This window comes from Phyllostomus hastatus, unplaced genomic scaffold (genome assembly GCF_019186645.2).
Source record: "Phyllostomus hastatus isolate PE091 unplaced genomic scaffold, TTU_PhHast_1.1 phas_scaffold_1674, whole genome shotgun sequence".
Lineage (NCBI taxonomy): Eukaryota > Metazoa > Chordata > Mammalia > Chiroptera > Phyllostomidae > Phyllostomus > Phyllostomus hastatus.
In genome coordinates this window covers 4,278,650-4,297,076 of record NW_025334011.1, presented here as the reverse complement: position 1 = coordinate 4,297,076, position 18,427 = coordinate 4,278,650, and the positions used below count along the sequence as shown (strand labels likewise).

Sequence of the window (18,427 nt, the reverse complement as noted above, 5' to 3'; positions counted from 1 at the left end):
TCTACCTGGCGGCAGCGCCGAGCTCTCGCTTAACTGTTAAGGGTAGTTACATTCATACAGTCCTAAAATTACATTTGGCCCTTTGAAGGCAACCACAAGGCTGATGGGGCCCCCAGTAAAAATCAGTTTGACACCCCTGAGTTAGACAGACAGGCAGCATTAAAATCTTTAAAAAGCTTATATGCTTTGCTTTGAGAAACTTGGACTTCACACTGCACTGAAATGCATTAAATAGGTGAGTGACAGAAGATTAACATTTTAGACATAATTTTTGCAATATACAGAATGAGTGCAAGATCAAAGAGATCAGAGGCAAAGAATACAGTTTGAAGGTTGTTGGTGGTTTTAAACTATTTCAAAAAACTTTTTGATATACCTCCTTTCAAAAGATGGAAATTAATTCTCCTCCTCGTAACTACAGGCTGTATTTATTAACTTTTTTCTAACAAATATTGATACAATGTGGTGGGACTGATATAATGTGACTGATGTGATGTGACTTTTGAGACTAAATCCTAAAAGGCATTGTGGCTTTCCTTTAGTTCTAAGGTCCCTTGCTCTTGGAGAATTCAACTGCCATATCATGACGATGCCCAAGCAGCCCTACAGAGAGACATGGTGAGGTACTGAGGACTCCTGCAAATAGTAATGTGAATGGGCCATCCTGCAATTATATCTTCCAGTCCCAGTCAAGCCTTCAGATGACTGCATTCCTAGCTGTCAACTGAAACCTCATGAGAGACCCTGAGCCAGAATCACCTGCCTAAGCCACTTCTTAATTCCTGATCCACAGAAACTGTGAGATACTATTTTGAGTTACTAAGTTTTGAGGTAATTTGCTATGCAGCATAAGATAACCAATAAAGAAGCTATGAAAATTATTTAAGTGATTGATATTGAGAGACAGAACTAAGACCAACAAAGAAAATTAAGAGAAATTTAAGGATTCCAGCTGCTTTTTGGTTTTGATGGGCATAATGGGTTAGGAAGATGGATCAGTTCAGCACAAGTTCCCAGTTTCTTCCTTGAATGGGAGGTGCTATCAACTGGGATGAACCTGGGTCAAAAGGAAGTTGAAGGGGATGCAGGGGTTGGAGGGAAGGCAATTAGAAGAAGGGCAACCAAAGATAAATTAACTTTTGAACATTCTGAATCTGAGATCTTATGAGAGATTTTGATGTGGTTAAAAATGTCCACTAAGTAGCTAAAGCTTGTAAGATACATTTAAGTAGAGGTAAAATTTAAAAGGTATCCATAATTAGTTATTAATTAAAACCAAAAATGCAGATATAATCTCTTAAAGAGAAATTGAAAGAGATAAAAATAGGTTGAGTGATCTTTCTGTCCAGATTTAACACTTTTCTCTATTAGTACAGTTTATTTCTCCAAAAAAAAGCAAGTCTGGATAATTGATATATCATAACATGTATACATTATAGAATAGTACATCATAGTATATTTAAGTGAGTATCAAAACATCCATTTGCCCATTGGAACACAAAATCTTAATCTTTTCATTAGCAGATACTTCATTCCATTCTTATATAATGGAAACTTTTCAGCCCCCAAGGGCTGAGATTGTCCTAATGCTTAGCACAGTGGTGTACGCCAATATATATTTACTGAAATGAAAACTAAAAGTAAAAATTAATAGCTGTAATATGTCCATCATTCCCTGATTAGAGGCTCTAAAACAAATTAATTAAAATTTCAAGAAAAATTAGGGAAAAAAATCATTAAACAGACTTACCGATCTGTTTGTAACACACGGGTGAGATGCTCCATAGCTTGACTACCCACTTCCAAGCGATATTTCTGCACAAAAGAAAAATGTTAAAGAAACTAATATCCAACTTAATAAACTTAATAACTAATAATATATTACAGACCTTAGATAATGATTTGAGAGCACGCACGGCATTTCTTCGATCATCGAGTAAAGTAGATGAAGCTACTCTGTCACAAAGTTTTTGAATCTGTCATGGAAAAATGAAATAGCATTAGCAGAACAGAAAAAAAAAAAAAACAAAGAAAGAAACATTAAGTTTTCCCCAAATTCATACCACCATATTAAAAAAAAAATCAACAAATGGGATGCCATGAAAGTGATCTTACATAAATCTAAATAACTGGGTAATATTATAATCTCATTACAGAAAACACACATTTTTTCACAAAGACTTGAAAAGTGAAACTGGTGGAAGAGAAGTCAAGTAAAATGTCACATAAATTGAGAAACCACTAATAGAACCAGAGTTCTCTAAACATGCTTATGAACAAAGAGGAGAGCATAATCCATTAGGGTTATGGCCAAAGATGGAAAGTTATTTTTAAAAACTTGTAAACAATAATTGTTTAAATCATAAATTCATCCTACATCTGAACAAATCAGAACTGTATATAAAATTTTTTTAGTTTTGACTGTACTTCATAATCTACAAGGAATGAAAATTTCTATTATAAAAGCTTTTAATAAAATTACCAGAATTAAAATTCAAATTAAATTTTAAAATAAACCTTGAGATTATTTACAATAGGAAAAAACTGAAAAGAATTTAACTGTTTAGCAAAAGAAAAAATAAACTGTGGTACATTCTTTGATGGAATACTATGCAGCTACTCAAAAGAATTAACTGAATTGATGCAAATATACTATGATTTAATAAATAGTGAAAAAAAGCAAGTTGTAAAACTGTATGTAAATTGTGACCCTACTGAAGCAAAAGTACCAAATTATGTGCGTATGTCAATTTTCATTAAAAAAAAAATTGGAGACAGACACATAGATCAATGAGACAAAATAAAGAGCCTAGAAATAAACCCACACCTTTATAGTCAATTAATATTTGACAGGAAACAAACATACAATGGGCTAAAGGTAGTTTATTCAATAAATGGTGTTGGGAAAAGTGGACAGATACATGCAGAGAAACGAAACTAGACCACCTTCTTATACCACACACAAGAATAAACTCAAAATGGATTAAAGACTTAAATGTTAAACACAAAACCATAAAAATCCCAGAAGAAAACATAGGTAGTAACATCTTGGACATTGCTCATAGCAATATTTTTTCTGATATATCTCCTCAGGCAATTAAACGAAAGAAAAAACAAACAAATGGAACTACGTCAAACTAAAAGGTTTTTGCACAGCAAAGTAAACATTAATAAAAAGACAAGTCACTGAATGGGAGAACATATTTGCCAATACATCTGATAAGAGATTAACATACAAAATTTATAAAGAACTTATAAAACTCAACACCAAAAAAGCAAATAATCTAATTAAAAAATGGGCAAAGGGCCTTAATAAGTACTTCTCCAAAGAGAATATACAGATGGCCGATAGACATATGAAAAGATGCCCAATGTCACTAATCATCAGAGACATGCAAATTAAAACCACAATGAGATATCACCTCACACCCGCCAGAATGGCTATCATCAATAAATGAACAAACAAGTGCTGTCAAGGTTGTGGAGAAAGGGGAACCGATTTGCACTGTTGGTGGGAATGCAGACTGGTATAGCCATTGTGGAAAGCAGTATGGAGACACCTCAAAAAATTGAAAATGGATCTGCTTCTTGACCCAGCATACACACTTCTGGGAATATATCCAAAGAAACTGGAAACACTTATTCGAAAGAACATAAGCACCCCTATGTTCACTGTAGCATTATTTACAATCACAAAATATGGAAGCAGTCCAAGTGTCCATTAGTAGATGAGTGGATAAAACCATGGGACATTTACACAATGGAATGCTATTTGTCTATAAAAAAAGGAGATACTTTTACCCTTTTCAGCAGCATGGACGGACCTGGAGAACATTATTCTAAGTGAAATGAGCCAGTCAGAGAAGGAAAAATACCATATGACTTCACTCATATGTGGAACCTATGAACAAACTGAATTAACAAGTAAAATATAGATAGACTCATAGAGAGAGAGCTGGCTGACAGCTCTAGTGGTGGAGGTTAGGGGTGGTGCAATAGAGCAAAAAAGGAAAAGGACTCATGGACATGAACAACAGTGTGGTACTTGCTGGGGGAGTAGGGGGCTGGAGGTGGAAGATGGGTATAGGGGATAAATGGTAATGGAAAAAATACAACGAAGATTTCAAAAATAATCAATAAATAAATTAAAATTTTTTAAAATTTGGAAACTTAAAATTATAAAAATTCTAGAAGCAAGCATAGGAGAAAATCTTTGTGACCTTTAGTTAGGCAATTATTTCTCAGGTATATATTGAGAAAACAATCCATGAAAGAAAAACATAATAAATTGAACTTTATCACTTCTGCTCTTAAAAAGATACTGTTAAGAGAATGAAAAGCCACAGACTGTATGAAAATACTTGGAAAACATCTGATAAAGAACAGTTTTTAAAACCACTACACTCAGGTCCTTTGTAGTGCTAACACTCAGTTACTACTTTATTAGAGGTTATTTATTCATTCTTCAATGACAGTTCTTCCTAAGATTCCATAAATTAGATTTTGGCATAGCACTCAAATTTTTGCACCGAATGTATCTGAATTAATAGTGTTTTCCAAATTATGTTCTGTAGATTTCTAGTGTCCCAGAAATATTAATAGATTTTCTATGACCACAGAAGCAGTGGGAAACACAAGATTATACAAAATAGGTTTCTGCACTGCAGGATTTCTAAGTCTTTACTATGCTGATTTGCATTTCTTCATACAGCAGATACAGTATGATGACCAAGCCTAGCTTTATTTTATTCATTTTAACTGCTCTCATTTAGAGATTATTCTTATGTTAAACTATATTTACTTTCATAATAATTATACTGACTTTCCAAGTTGGAAATAATACAACTTGATCTTTATGAAATAACTGGTTAATAATTTTCCTAGTATAAGTTTTTTTTTTTTTTTTTTTTACCACTGGAAAAACTACGTAATTATCTTTTGCAAACATAAACCTCATTACCCAGGTTAAAAAATTTCTTAGGCCAAAATAGTTCTCCTAATAAGCATGATTGTAATTTCCTCTACTTGGGTCTTGTACATCTTTAATTTTTTTTCTAGGTAGTTTATAACTGATTGGTTGCCTTCTGTATGTGCCCTGACCAGGGACTGAACCTGCAACCCAGGCCATGTGCACTGACCAGGAATCGAACAAGAGACTTCTTGATTTGAAGGACAACACCCAACCAACTGAGCCACACTGCCTATGACAGGGTTTGCTTTGTTTCTATTGTCAGTCATTTCTTTTGAAAACTAACATTTCAGCATTGTTAGTTTTATATTAAAATTTTTTAAATTTTTAATATAAATTTTAAAATTTAGTTATTGCTTTGAGAGAGAGAGCAAGGGTGGGAGAGAGAAAGAGATAACCATTAATTTGTTGTTCCACTTATTCAGGCGCTCGTTGGTTAATTCTTGTATGTGCCCTGACCAGGGATCGAACCTGCAAGCTGTGTGTACTCATACTGGGGTGTCCAACCTGTGGGCTGCAAGCAACCCAGGATGGCTGTGAATGCGGCCCAACACAAAATCGTAAATTTACTTAAAACATTATGAATTTTTTTGTGATTATGTGTCACAATGTATTTAATGTGTAGCCCAAGACAACTCTTCTTCCAGTGTGGTGCAGAGACGCCAAAAGTTTGGACACCCCTGGATCAGGAAGATGCTCTAACCAACTGAGCTGCACAGCCAGGTTAGCACTGTTACTTTTTTTTGTTTGTTTGTTTTTTTGAAAGCTTTGAAATATACACAAAGACAGTAATCTCAGTTATTATAAAGATAAATAAAATAGCAATGAGGTTATTTTTATCTAACAGATTCACAAAATTAAAATTAAAATAATAGTAGCACATACCAAATGATTCCATTTTTATAAAATAAAAATCAGGCAAAAGTAATCTATGCTGTTAGAAGTCAGGACTGTAATCACTGTCCTGTGGGGGCTGGTGATTGAATCATGGGGGCTGGCAGTGACTGAATGAAGCACAACTGGGACTTCAACGGTGTTAGCAATGTTGTTCTGTTCCTTGATCTGGGTGACAGTTACCTGGGTATGTTCAGGTTAAGGTTTACACATATGACATGTGTACATTTCTACACATTTCAATACAATTTTTATAATAGCCCTGGCTGGTATGGCTCAGTGGGTTGGACACTGGCCTATGAAATGAAAGGCCGCCAGTTCGAATCCCAATCAGGGCACATGCCTGGGTTGCAGGCCAGATACCCAGTTAGGGGTGTGCCAGATGCAACCAACCCATCAATGCTTCTCTTGCATATCGGTATTTCTTTCCCTTCCTTCCCCTCTCTCTAAAAATAAATAAATAAAATCTTTTAATTAGTAAGTAAGTAAATTAATTAAATAATCTTCAAAAATTTTATAATAGAACTACCCAGGACAAAGATAGAAATTAGTGAACCTGCTTATATTCTCTCAGAAGTAAGGTAACCTAAAAAAGTGGCAATTTGACAAAAATATGACAACTTAAAATGTTCATACCCTTTCAGTCAGGCATTCCTACTTCTGGGAATTTATCCTTTAAAAATATGCCCACAACTACATCACATTCTATACAAGAATATTCTTTGTAACATTTTCAATAGTTAAAAAGGAAATCTGCCTTCTACCCTATAAGGATATAATAAGTCTGCTATATGGAAGAAGGTCGTAAACTCGACTGTGCCGGCACCCCAATCGCAGATTTTCAGCTTCCAGAACTGTGAGTAATAAATTTCTGTTTAATTAAAAAATCTAAAGGTTAATCTATCAGTCAGAGAGCAGTGAACTAACACATGGTACACATATAGGATGGGGCAAAAGTAGATATACAATTGTTTTTATAAAAATAATACAATAATTAGTAAATAATACAAGAATAAACTGTTTTGTGTACTCACAACAGTAAACCTGCTTTTGTCCCACCCTGTAAACTATACAGCTGATTGAGTTTAATGAAGCAGATCTATATATACTAAAAAGAAAAGATGTTCAAGATATAGTCACTGAAAAAAGAAAACTATAAATACTATGCTTAACATAAGCTCATTTTGGTTTAAAACTATATTAATAACAACCTATTAGAATATATATTGAAAAAATTAAGATTATGCACTATACCGCTCTGGGTGGTGTGGCTCAGTGGATTGAGTGCCAACCTGCGTGTGAATCAAAGGGTCGCCAGTTCGATTCTGGGTGGGGGCACATGTCTGGGTTGCAGGCCAGGTCCTCAGTGGGGGGCATGTGAGAGGCAACCACACATTGTTGTTTCTCTGCCTATCTTCCCCCCCCTTCCCCTCTCTCTAAAAATAAATAAATAAAATCTTTAAAAAAAAAGACTATGTACCATACTATCTTTTAGAGGGTAGCTGGAAATGTTCATTTCCTACATTACTTCTGATGTTTGAATTATGATAATAACAGTTATTACCTTTATAAGCAGAAAAGAGCAGTAATGAAATAAAGTGAAATGGTTTATGTTTTACTGGAATTTCTACGATATTTTCATGACTGACTAAATCCATCTTTCTTTCTTTCTTTCTTTCTTTCTTTTTTCTTTCTTTCTTTTAAAACCTTTTATTTGGGCTTAGTTTCATGGTACAGTATAGGATTGAGAATCCATTGGAAATTAAAATTCCAGTTATTCCTATCCATGAGAATATTGGTAGAGTGTCCAAGCTAGAGACAGTGTTAGTTTTAAGTATAATTGTTACAGGGCAGCTAAAATGAACTACTGTGTTATAGGTTCTGTACTGTTATTTCTTTTGTCTGAAAATACCTTTTTCTAAAAATATGTATTGTTCAGTCACAGTTGTTCTGCCTTTTCCCCCATTGCTTACCCCTACTCCATACACGCCCCCACTCCCAAAGATGCTATTTTCACTCCACTGATCAAAACAATATAAAATCAGCTCTTCATTGATAAAAATAAACTACTATAATAAAAATATCTTCAATTGGCTCCTTGTTGCTTACAGGATAAAGCACAAATTTTTAAGATTATAATCCAGTTATTACTCAAACACATTGATTACACATGTATCTTTGTTCTTGTGCTACCCAAAACAGAGCTATGGTCTCTGGCCACAGGAGCTTGCACAGGCAAATATGAGCATTTCCTTTTATAATAATTTTAAATGCCTGTTGTTTCTGGGAATGATGATTGATCACAATTTTTTTAAGGTAATTACACAATGTACCTTCCCTTCCCTGGCCTGTGTGGCTTAGCTGGTTGGAGTGCCATCCTGCAAACTGAAAGCTCATTGGTTCTATTCCCAGTCAGGACACATGCCTAGGCTGTGGGTTTGGCCCCAACCAGGGATTGATTGATGTTTCACTCTCACATGGATGTTTCTCCCCGCTCCCTTCTCTTCCCAAATCAATAAGCATGTCCTCAGGTGAGGATTTAAAAAAGTGTATCTTAAATATATTAAAATTAATCACAATTTAAACTATACTATTTATACTTACAGAAATAAAATCCATTCATTCTCAAGTTTGAGTGTGTATTGAGACTATTTTTAGAAATGTAAACATGCATTTTATCTCTTAAACTTGGGTGTTATTGGCACGTACATATTATTCCCAACTGGGGATTTTCATTAGAACTTTTTCTCTAGTGACTTTAGACAATTAAACTCAAATCAGTCAACCATACTGGAAACCAATGAGAGTCAAAATTGAATACAACTTACTTATCCAGAATCATGATTGAGCTATTTCAGATACTTTCTGTCAGGTACCAAAATGGTCTTTTCATTTTAGTGATATCTGATAGTAACCTAAAACTAATTACAAGCTTCTCTGTCTTCTTAAACAAAGAACCGCATCTTATAAGCTTTGTTAGATTTAAACCTAAGTCCTCGCCAATATCATATATAGGGATATTTTAGGCATTAAATGAAGTGATAAATATAAAAGTTTCTGCATAGTACCTGGTACCTACAAATACTCAAATATTAATGAACTTTATTACCAAGATTTTTATGACTTTTTTGTATCATTCTTCTATTCTATTAGGTTGTGGCTGTCATTTCCATCATTTATGTTTCTGACAGATTATTTAAATTTTGAAGATTTTGATTTGTTACTAAGAGATATGATAATTGAGCAAGATAGTAATATGGCTACAACCAAAAATTACTTGGGTTTGAAATCAAGATTGGGTACATAAACATGGCAACTTCTGCTTTGTTATGTGAAAGCCTTATTACCTCCTGATAATATTCCCGATGGTTAAAGCTTCTGAATAAGTGATCTCTCCATAATAAAGTGCTATGTTGCTACTCTTTACAGACAACTGAAGCCAAGTGAAAGAAAAACATATATACATATTTCCAACATTATAAAGACAGTGTTTAGACCAAACATGGGTCTATATTTTTCAGTTGGTGTTTAATGAGAAAAAATTTTGCAGCACACAAGTATGTAACTTACATTCAGAAATTATAGGTCTCAAGACCATTATTTCATTTATTCCTTACTTGAAAAACCAACTCAGTGTAGTACAGTTGTACCTCTTTTCCCATTCATTCTTCCTTTTAGTGATCAGAACCATACATGTTTCAGCTGGCACACAGTTGTCCACCTAGACTACTTTCCAAGCTTTCCTTACACGTAGGCAGGGACTTCCAGGTCATGTTCTTAGAAGGAAGCTAATTGTTCTTCATTCCTCTTCCTCATTCCCTCAGCCTGGAGCCTGAATCTGGTTCAATGGGGCATCTTTAACAATTCACATAAGGGCAGCATCCTAGGGATGGCAGAGCAACATTAAGAGCAGCACCTAGGTACCTACCTGGACTCCCCTGAGAGCAGAACTACCCTACCCTAGGGATACCCTTCTAACTGGCATTTAGTGCAGAAAGCCTGACTTTTGTCTTGTTTAGACCTCTGTTTTCTGGCCTCAGTTCCAGCAGCTAACCCAATATCTAAACTAATAAACTAATTTTACAGAAGACAAAATTAGGCTCAGAAATAAGCAATGAGAGGGGCACGCTGGGTGAGGGTGGTGAAGGGAGGGAAATAGGACAATTGTAATAGCATAACAAAACATTTTTTTTAAAAAAGAAGAAATAAGCAACGAACTGAAAAACGCACTGCCTATTTGGTGGCACAATTCAGATTCTAACCAGTCTTCAGATCTATCACTCCAAGGCCCACATTTTTTCTACCATCCTACACTGCTTCCCATGCAGAGAAATGCTGGTCTGAGTACCTGTTGCAAACTACACAGAGACTGCAAGATATTTTTGGTAAGTAGGGGAACATGGTAATGCAGTGTTTAAAATAATTTTTAAGCCACCATTTCAAAATCTAAAGATTTCATATAAAGATTCCCACCTTTTGTTGAAAAAAATCAGCTTGATAAGTAATAGCTCACACTGTATTTCACACAATTTAAGAAGCTATCAATTATAAGAGCCACCATTTCTTAATGTATCACCAAAAACAAAAAAATAGTGCCAATTATAATGACAAGATACCACCTGATTTTAAAGACCTTTAAATGCAAATGTGCATCTAAGAATCATTAAAATCTGGAATATATAGCACTTATTATGTGCCAGTTGTGTTCTGAAATTCGTTATATTTTTAATTATATTAATCTTAAAAAAAAAACCCTATTTGATAAACACTATTTTACTATCTGCATTTTAGATCTGAGAAACAGTCACAGTGGGTGACTTGTCCAAGTTCACAAAACTAGTAAGTGGTAGGATGGCATTCAAAGCCAAGCAGCTTGAGTGCTTAATCACTTGCTTAAATTTTATCTCTCGGCCTACATTCCTGGAGGCAACAACTGGCTAGCTTTGAGCACCAGCTACACTCTTAAGTCAGGATATGCAGGCTCCAGTTTCATCCCAGACCTCTGCTCTCTTCTCTAATCCAACCTGCTTCATTGAACAATGCTGTTATCCAAATGACAGTGTTAAAATTTGAGTCTGTGACTCTTGCATTAAGCAACAGAATACTATGTATCAACAAAAAGCAGGTTTAAAGAGAAAAAGGTATTTTTGAGTAAAATTTAATCCAGAGTTAGTTTTATTTAGAGGAACCAGAAAAGGATAACAAGGAAAACTCAAGAGACAGCAGTTCTTCAACTAGTCCTGGCCGGGTCGCTTGGTTGGAGTGTTGTCCTGTACGCCAAAAGGTTGTGGGTTCAACCCCTGGTCACAGTACATACCTAGGCTGTGGATTTGATCCCCAGCTACAGCACATGTAGGAGGTAACAGATCGATGTTTCTCTTTTACCTAGATGTTTTTCTCTCCCCCCACCCAACTTCTTCTTTCTAAAATCAATAAACATATCCTCAGGTGAGGATTAAAAAAGAAAAAAAAGATAGCTCTTCAATCAACTCATATTATACTAACTAGGTATAAAGTGCTGTGAGAAATAAAGACAATGATGAATTAGACGTAGAACCTTTTATAAAGATGCTTTTACAGTCTATTAGAAGACAGTGTAGTATAATTAACAAAAATAACAAAAAAATCTGATATTTTAAATAATTTCTAATAAAGTAGCTCCATGTTTTGACATGCAAAGTTCTCTAAGAGATATCAATCAATGAAAAAGATGAGCTATAGAAAACCATAAACATTATATCATTTATGAAAAAGGGATAAATATCCTTATACAAATATGTGATTCCATATTGCACAAATGTATGATTATGCATAAAGGTCTGAAAAGATTTATACCTTGTTACTTTTTTAATAAGAACTGAAATTGGAGATGGGAGTCAAAGGGACTTAAACTTTACCAGTATTACTTGCTACTTTGTAATTAAAAAAATGAAGTCTTATTAATCAAATAATGGGTATAACATTGTGTGCAAGTGATTATGTATCAGAACTCTTCTTTGTTTTCAGTAATTCCCATGTAAGATTTATAATTCCACTTATCAAGATAAATATGAAAAGAGCAAATAATCCCACTAACAACTGGTAAATTGTAATTCATAATCAAAATTACAACTTAATAACCTGACTTTAATGTTTGTTCTGCTACCCAATGGTGCCACTTATTATTTTAGTAAGTGATACACAGCTGGGGGTGGGGGTGTTAGGGGACTAAATGGTAATGGGAAAAAAATACAATCGAGATTCAATTTGTTAAAAAAGTGAAACACAAAGGAGACCAAAAGAGAACCAAAGGAATAAGAAAGACTAGGAAAGCAAAAAGTGAGATGAGGAATGTGAAAGTGAAAAACCACTGAAAAGTAAAAGGGAAGAAAGAGAAGGTGCTGTAAAACTAGAATGCTGAAGGAATATTTAAAATTTGACAGACACTGCCCTGACAGCTGTGGCTTAATTGATTGGGCATCATCTGGCAAAATGAAAGGGTGAAAGGTCTGATTTCCGGTCAGGCCACATGGTTGGATAACATGTTTGGGCCCCAGTCAGGCAATTACGAGAGGCAACTGATCGATGTTTCTCTCTCACATCAATGTTTGTCTCTCTCTCTTCTACCCTACTCAAACTCGCTCTAAAAATAAGTAAAATCTTTAAAAAAATTTTAACAGGTACTCATATAATGTAGTTTGCAGTATTTTCTTACAATTCCGGACATAAATACATATTTTCTTTAGTATTCAGTAACTATTTAACTGATATGTAAAAATGAAGGCAGGAATTTTAACTTAAGAGATTTAATTCAACCATTCAGTCACTTATTCTGTTTACTGATTTTAGAGAGAGAGAGGAAGGGGAAGAGAGAAAAAGAAACATCAATTTGCTGTTCCACTTATTTATGCATTCACTGGTTGCTTTTAATATGTGCTCTGGCTGGGAATCAAACCCTCAACCTTAGTGTATTAGGATGATGCTCTTAACCAAATGAACCACCTAGTCAAGGCTCAGTCATTTATTCAACAAATATTTATCAAACCCTAATACTAATTTATTTGATGATATAACTTTGCCTTTATGAAACTTAACACATAATGTTACCTTTCTTGAAGAAAACTTTTCCTTCCATGACTGGTTCCTCTAGGACTAAAATAATTCATGTTAATCAACAGTCAATTCATTTATATTGTTTAAATGGAATAATAAATACTACTGTTTTAGGATATAAGAAAGGGCCAGAGATTTGCCCTGGCTGGTGTGGCTCAGTGGATTGAGTACCAGCCTGTGAACCAAAGCATCGCTGGTTCAATTCCCTGTCAGGGTATATGCCTGGGTTGCAGGCCAGGTCCCCATTGAGGGGCACGAGAGAGGCAACCACACATTGATGTTTCTCTCCTTCTCTCTCTTTCCTTCCTCCCCCTCTCTAAAAATAAATAAATATTTTTTTTAAAAAAAGGGCCAGAGATTTAATTTGTTTTAAATTGAACTCTATAATTGAGATTTGACCCCCCCAAAAATAAATAAATAAAAGTAAAAGCCAGTCATCTTCGGATGACCTAAATTATTATAATTTAAAAGAAAAGTGGACACATTTTAAGAAAAGTGATCAAAAGTTATTTTAGTTTCCTCAATAGACTGCATGTCAAGTTACTTCTTAGGAAAATAAACCAATATTACATGCAATACACGCAGTCTTTACTATGGCATCTGTTTAAGAATTGTTCAAATCACTGCGCTAGGGCTCTGCAAATAAAATCATGTAGCCTAGTATCATGAATATAATATACAGTAACTATCAATGAAAAGGAAAAATCTCAAATAACAAGTACAAACATTGAACAATGACCTACAAAGATTTGTAAAATTTTTGCAATATATTTCATTCTTGTCAGTTTCTAAGATGACCCTGCAATGTACCAGTTTATAACTTTTTTAATGAAATAGATATCTGTATTAAAAAAAAAGTGAGAACATTACAAAGTCAAATACCAGCCTCTTAGAAGATAAATACAATGACTCTAACACAACCTATTTCCATTGCAATTACCAGTAAGTCAAACTAGGTAACATACTGCTTCATTTATTCTCCATGCTTTCTCTAAGAAATTAATGATGCTTTCCAAAAGCACATCCTTTGTAAGCAAGGCATAACAATGAAACTTGTCTACCAAATAACCTATCACAAATGCTGCACTCAAAGTCTAATACCATAAGTTTTCAAATTAAAGGTAACTTTTTATGCAAAAAATGCTTATGACACTTCTGTCTGAGGTATAATAAATAAGTATGCCTTGTCTGATATCCATGACAGGCAACAAAAAGACGAAGTAGTATAAATAACAGGAGGTAAATAAATAAAAAGAGAGAAATAGTATTTGCTATTAACAACTATGTAAGAAATTCTTCCATTCTTTCCTAAAAGATAATCAGATTCAAGGGTAATTATTATTTCTTAAATCATTAAAGCATCAGGACTAATTTTATCTTTCAGGTATTCAAAGGGAAATATTTCATGAACTCAATAATGCTGATGATAATTAAGAACTTCTAAATGTAGTATTCCTTTAGGACAATTTTTCCCTAAGTATGTTCATCAAAACACTATATCCGCAGTTTTGTGGGATGGGGGGAAGGGAAGGATCTTGTCAAGTAAATTTAGCAAATAACTTATTTTATAATTCCATCTTGAAAATACTTGAAAACATAACATAGTGCTTGTTTAATAAATCTTGTATAAATATTGTTTTTTGTGCCATTTTTGATCATCACACAGCATACGTCTTTAGTAACAAAATTCCTTCTACTACTTCTACTTACTTTCTTTGGAACACACTTTGGTAATACCAAAGTATGTAAAATTTAAGTGATACTAGTTTTTTAGAACCACCGTAAGTAATCTAACTTTTTTAAAAAGCCGTGTCGTTTTCAATAGATACTGCTTAAAAATATGAGACATCTTTAGTTGGATATAGAAGTGATGAAACACAAATCATTATTCTCTGACATTTATTGCAAGAGAGTCAAGAGAGAAAATACATACCAGTTATGACACTAGTATAAAATGTGCTTGACAAGACCAAAGCTGTGTCTAAATTTAAATGCACACTCAATTTTTATTAAAAGAAAGTACAGCTGTCTATATTGGCTTTTTAAGCCAGCTGATCAAAATTTGATCCAAAAAGAAATGCCCTAACAGCATGTTAACTCTGCATACTTCTGTGTACTTTAGCCAACTTTCATGCCTTGAGATACAACTTGCCAAGGGAAAACTTCCCTATGATTTATCATCAAATGTAGTTAACACCTGTCTTGGGATTTTCAAAAAACTAGCTTTTAAAAAGGCATTAATTGGAAGGTAGATGGAAAATTAAGCCTAAGCCTGTGCATGCATTCAAAAAAATGAGTAGCACTTTTATTATAATTAGTAAAAATAATTTGCACCCAGCAAAGTATGTCAAGAGTTAGGAGGCTTTAATCATCAGGAATCAGTGCCTTTTTCTACCTAAATTAAAAAAGAGAAAAAATTTAAACATTTTTGACTCTAAACTGTGAACAGTTTGATGTGGTCAATGAAACTCGTTTTGAAATCTGATATAAAAAGGATGCTGTTCCATTCACTATGGCAAGACGAAAGTGTTCCAGTCTCAGCTCTGCAATACTGTGCAGGTTGTTTGGGTGCTCTAGGCCTCAGTCTCCTAACCTGCAAACTGAGGCGGGGGGGTGGGGGGGGGGTGGGGGGGGGGCGCGGGTTCAACTTGCAAGAGCTGCAAAGGGCCTTCCAGCTTTAAAATCCTACACTCAATTTTATGCCACCTTCCAACTGTAACAAAAAAAAAGAATATTCTTCCTCAAAAAACATGTAATAAAAACTACGCTTTACTGAGCACACACTAAGTGTCAGGCTCTATTCCTCATTTCACTTAATCCTCGTTATACCCATAAGAATAGGCATTTTCCTTCTTTTACAAATAGGGTATCTTTTACCTGTCCAATCCATTAGGGGTGGAAGATAAGAATTCAAATCAAGGTCTAACTCCAAAGCAAGTTGTAGTAAACCACACTTCAAGTCAGTGCCCCAAACAAAAGCAAATATATCAGATAAAGAAAAAAGACAAGCTGAAGAGGTAGGCTGTGACTGTGACTACGGTAATGAGGACAGGCATGATCTTCTAACAGGGCAGCTCAGTCACCTTATAGCCAGGTGGGAACTAATAAGAGAAGCCAAAGATCAGTTGCATATTAGTGTATGAAATCTCCTGATTTTCAAATGAAGGAAAAAAGATTCACCGTCTTTAAACTTCTGCTTTAAACAGTTCTAACCCAGATCTGTGAGGTTACTTTTAATATTATATAAATTTACAAAATTCCCAGGTGACTTTTAAACTATGGGCACCAGGAATAAAGCCTAGGCTCTGAATAAAGCAAACCTTGGTTGAACCCTGGCTCTATTACTAGCAGTGTGACCTTGGTCAAATTACCTCACCTTTCTCAACCTCAATTTTTCATTTATAAAATGAGGATTCTATCACCTATCTGATAGGGTGGTTAAGGATTAAAGGGGAATGTGGACTTAAGAATTCAGCACAGTTCCTAGCACAAGGTCAGAGCTTGGCAATTAAAGTTATTATTACCCTTCAGGATCCCAGTAACACAGAACATGGTATTTATGTTCACAGACATTCCAGCTATGTGTATGAATACTACCCAAAGTTGCCTTTGAAATGTCATACTTTGTCAATTTTCCGTAAACCTAACATAAAATGTTTATTTTTGAAAAGTCATACACACTTACTTCTAATACACACTACCAAAAGTCACAAAATTTATCGTAAACCCAAAATTGAACCACCTATCAGACTGTTTTCAGTGGCTAAGAATTTTTCTAACATGATGTCGAAAATCCTGTTACCACGAATTCAGACTCTAAATGGGGTGGGTGGAAGGGAAAGCGAGGGGATGTGTCCTGCAAAGCAGTTTGAGAGCTAAAGATCCCTACAACGTCAAAGTAGCTCCCAAATGTCACATACTTGCGAAAGCCCGTAAAACGGGGATCCGAACTGATAACACCTGGCAGAAGACCATCCATCCTCCAGTTGATGCGACAGGAGCAGGTGGCTCTGTACCCTAAACTATCTTTTTATTCTTAGCCACACGTTCTCATTAACAGCTGGGTTTTAAACCCCAATGCCCCATTCCAGACGGCGAGAGAGGGAGCAGGACTTCATGCTCTTCTCCGCCAGTGGAGACACTCGCAAAAGAGAAGGAAGAGGCCCGTGGCCTCCAGGGGCGTGGGAGACTGGTCAGACCACCTTTGCCCTGTATCAATCCTTTCCCGGGCGGTACCTTCCACAGACCACCCTCCTCACGAGGCCTGCGGAGCTTGGGGACGCGTCTGCAGTCAGCAGGGCCGAGCCGACGCGGTGGGGACTGTGCTGGGGGCGTAAGGAAATAACTCGGGGGTCTCAGGAGAAAAAGGGAGGCAAAGGGAGGGGCAGCATGTGGCCCCACGGTGGGGCGCGGGAGTTCTCCGTCCCCCTTCCTGCCCGGACCCTTCCCAAGTCCCGGACCGGCCGCTCCTCTCACCGTCTCGGCTTCTGTGTGCTGTGGTCCGGCACTCTGACCCCCCATTACCCCGCGGAGGAAATTCATCTTGTCGTTGAGCGACTGGCTCTACCAGCCCCTTCGTAAAAGAAAGAATAACTTCCCCTGTCCTCCGCAGGGACTGACCCTAGATCTTGCACTTCACACTCAGCGGCCGCCGTCACCACCACCTCCTACTCGGCGGCCGCTCCAGCCCCCTAAGCCCGGAAACACTAGCAGTGGAGATGCGCACGCGCGAATACGTGGCATTACGTGGCGGCTTGAAGGGCGAAGGTAAAGGCAGAGAGCAGGAGAGAGGAGGCCCTTGCCCGGGTACTCTCAAGCCCCGCCCACTGTCCAGGCACCGCCTCCTTCCTCAGGGACACGCCTCCTATACCCTCCCCTTGCAGACCGCTGTCGCTGACCCTAATCACCCACGTGGTCGAAGCCCGGCCCTGCAGCCTAGAGAGGATCGGGATAGTGTGTGTGTTTTGGCTCGGAGGCTGTTTGGTTGTCGTCGAGCTGGAATTACTGAAACCTGTCAAATCTGGGGTCGTATTTTGTTGAGTCGAAAGTGAAATTTTCCTTCGGCCGACGTGACAGGTAAGGAATCCCGGCCGCTGGGAGGGTTCATTTGGCTTTGCGGTTAGCACTACGAACATTGTGGCCTTCGGATCCCCTAAATTGTATTTCTTTACGGGGCTTTGTTTGGTGATAAAAAGGATGCTAGAGCCCCCTCATTCACTGCCACAGGAGGGCGCACTTCTCAGATCTTGCTCTTCAATGCCGCTGAAAGGAATTTCTAGATCTAAACACCAGGTATACTGCTATTTCCAAGTGGTGTGAGGAGGAAACCAATGGAACTCTGCATTTAGCTTACTACAGAAAATACACTGATCTGCAGCGTCAGTTTGACAGCAAATAGCATAATGTTTTGTTATTAACTTTCAACCTCTGCATTTTTCAGTGGATTTTTAGCATGAAAAAATGTATTTTCAA

The 18,427-nt window shown here is 36.3% G+C and overlaps 2 protein-coding genes across 5 annotated transcripts in view; one reads left to right on the top strand and one right to left on the bottom strand.

The window, feature by feature from the left end:
- Positions 1-17,676, bottom strand: part of USO1 (USO1 vesicle transport factor) — a 69,076-nt gene extending 51,400 nt beyond the window's left edge. For 3 of the 4 annotated variants that reach the window (XM_045858260.1, XM_045858259.1, XM_045858261.1), the window contains exons 1-3: positions 17,432-17,675; positions 1,890-1,976; positions 1,751-1,815 (exon numbers count right to left, since the gene is read on the bottom strand). In XM_045858260.1, coding sequence (XP_045714216.1) covers positions 1,751-1,815; positions 1,890-1,976; positions 17,432-17,497 — 218 coding nt within the window. In that variant the 5' untranslated portion in view covers positions 17,498-17,675. Of the gene's footprint in view, positions 1-1,750; positions 1,816-1,889; positions 1,977-17,431 lie in introns of all 4 variants that reach the window. The other variant, XM_045858258.1, reaches the window with a different exon arrangement.
- A 169-nt stretch (positions 17,677-17,845) lies between these two features.
- Positions 17,846-18,427, top strand: part of G3BP2 (G3BP stress granule assembly factor 2) — an 84,051-nt gene continuing 83,469 nt past the window's right edge. Inside the window, exon 1 of the mRNA XM_045858263.1 lies at positions 17,846-18,031. The gene's annotated coding sequence lies outside the window, so the exon portion shown is untranslated. The remainder of the gene's footprint in view (positions 18,032-18,427) is intronic.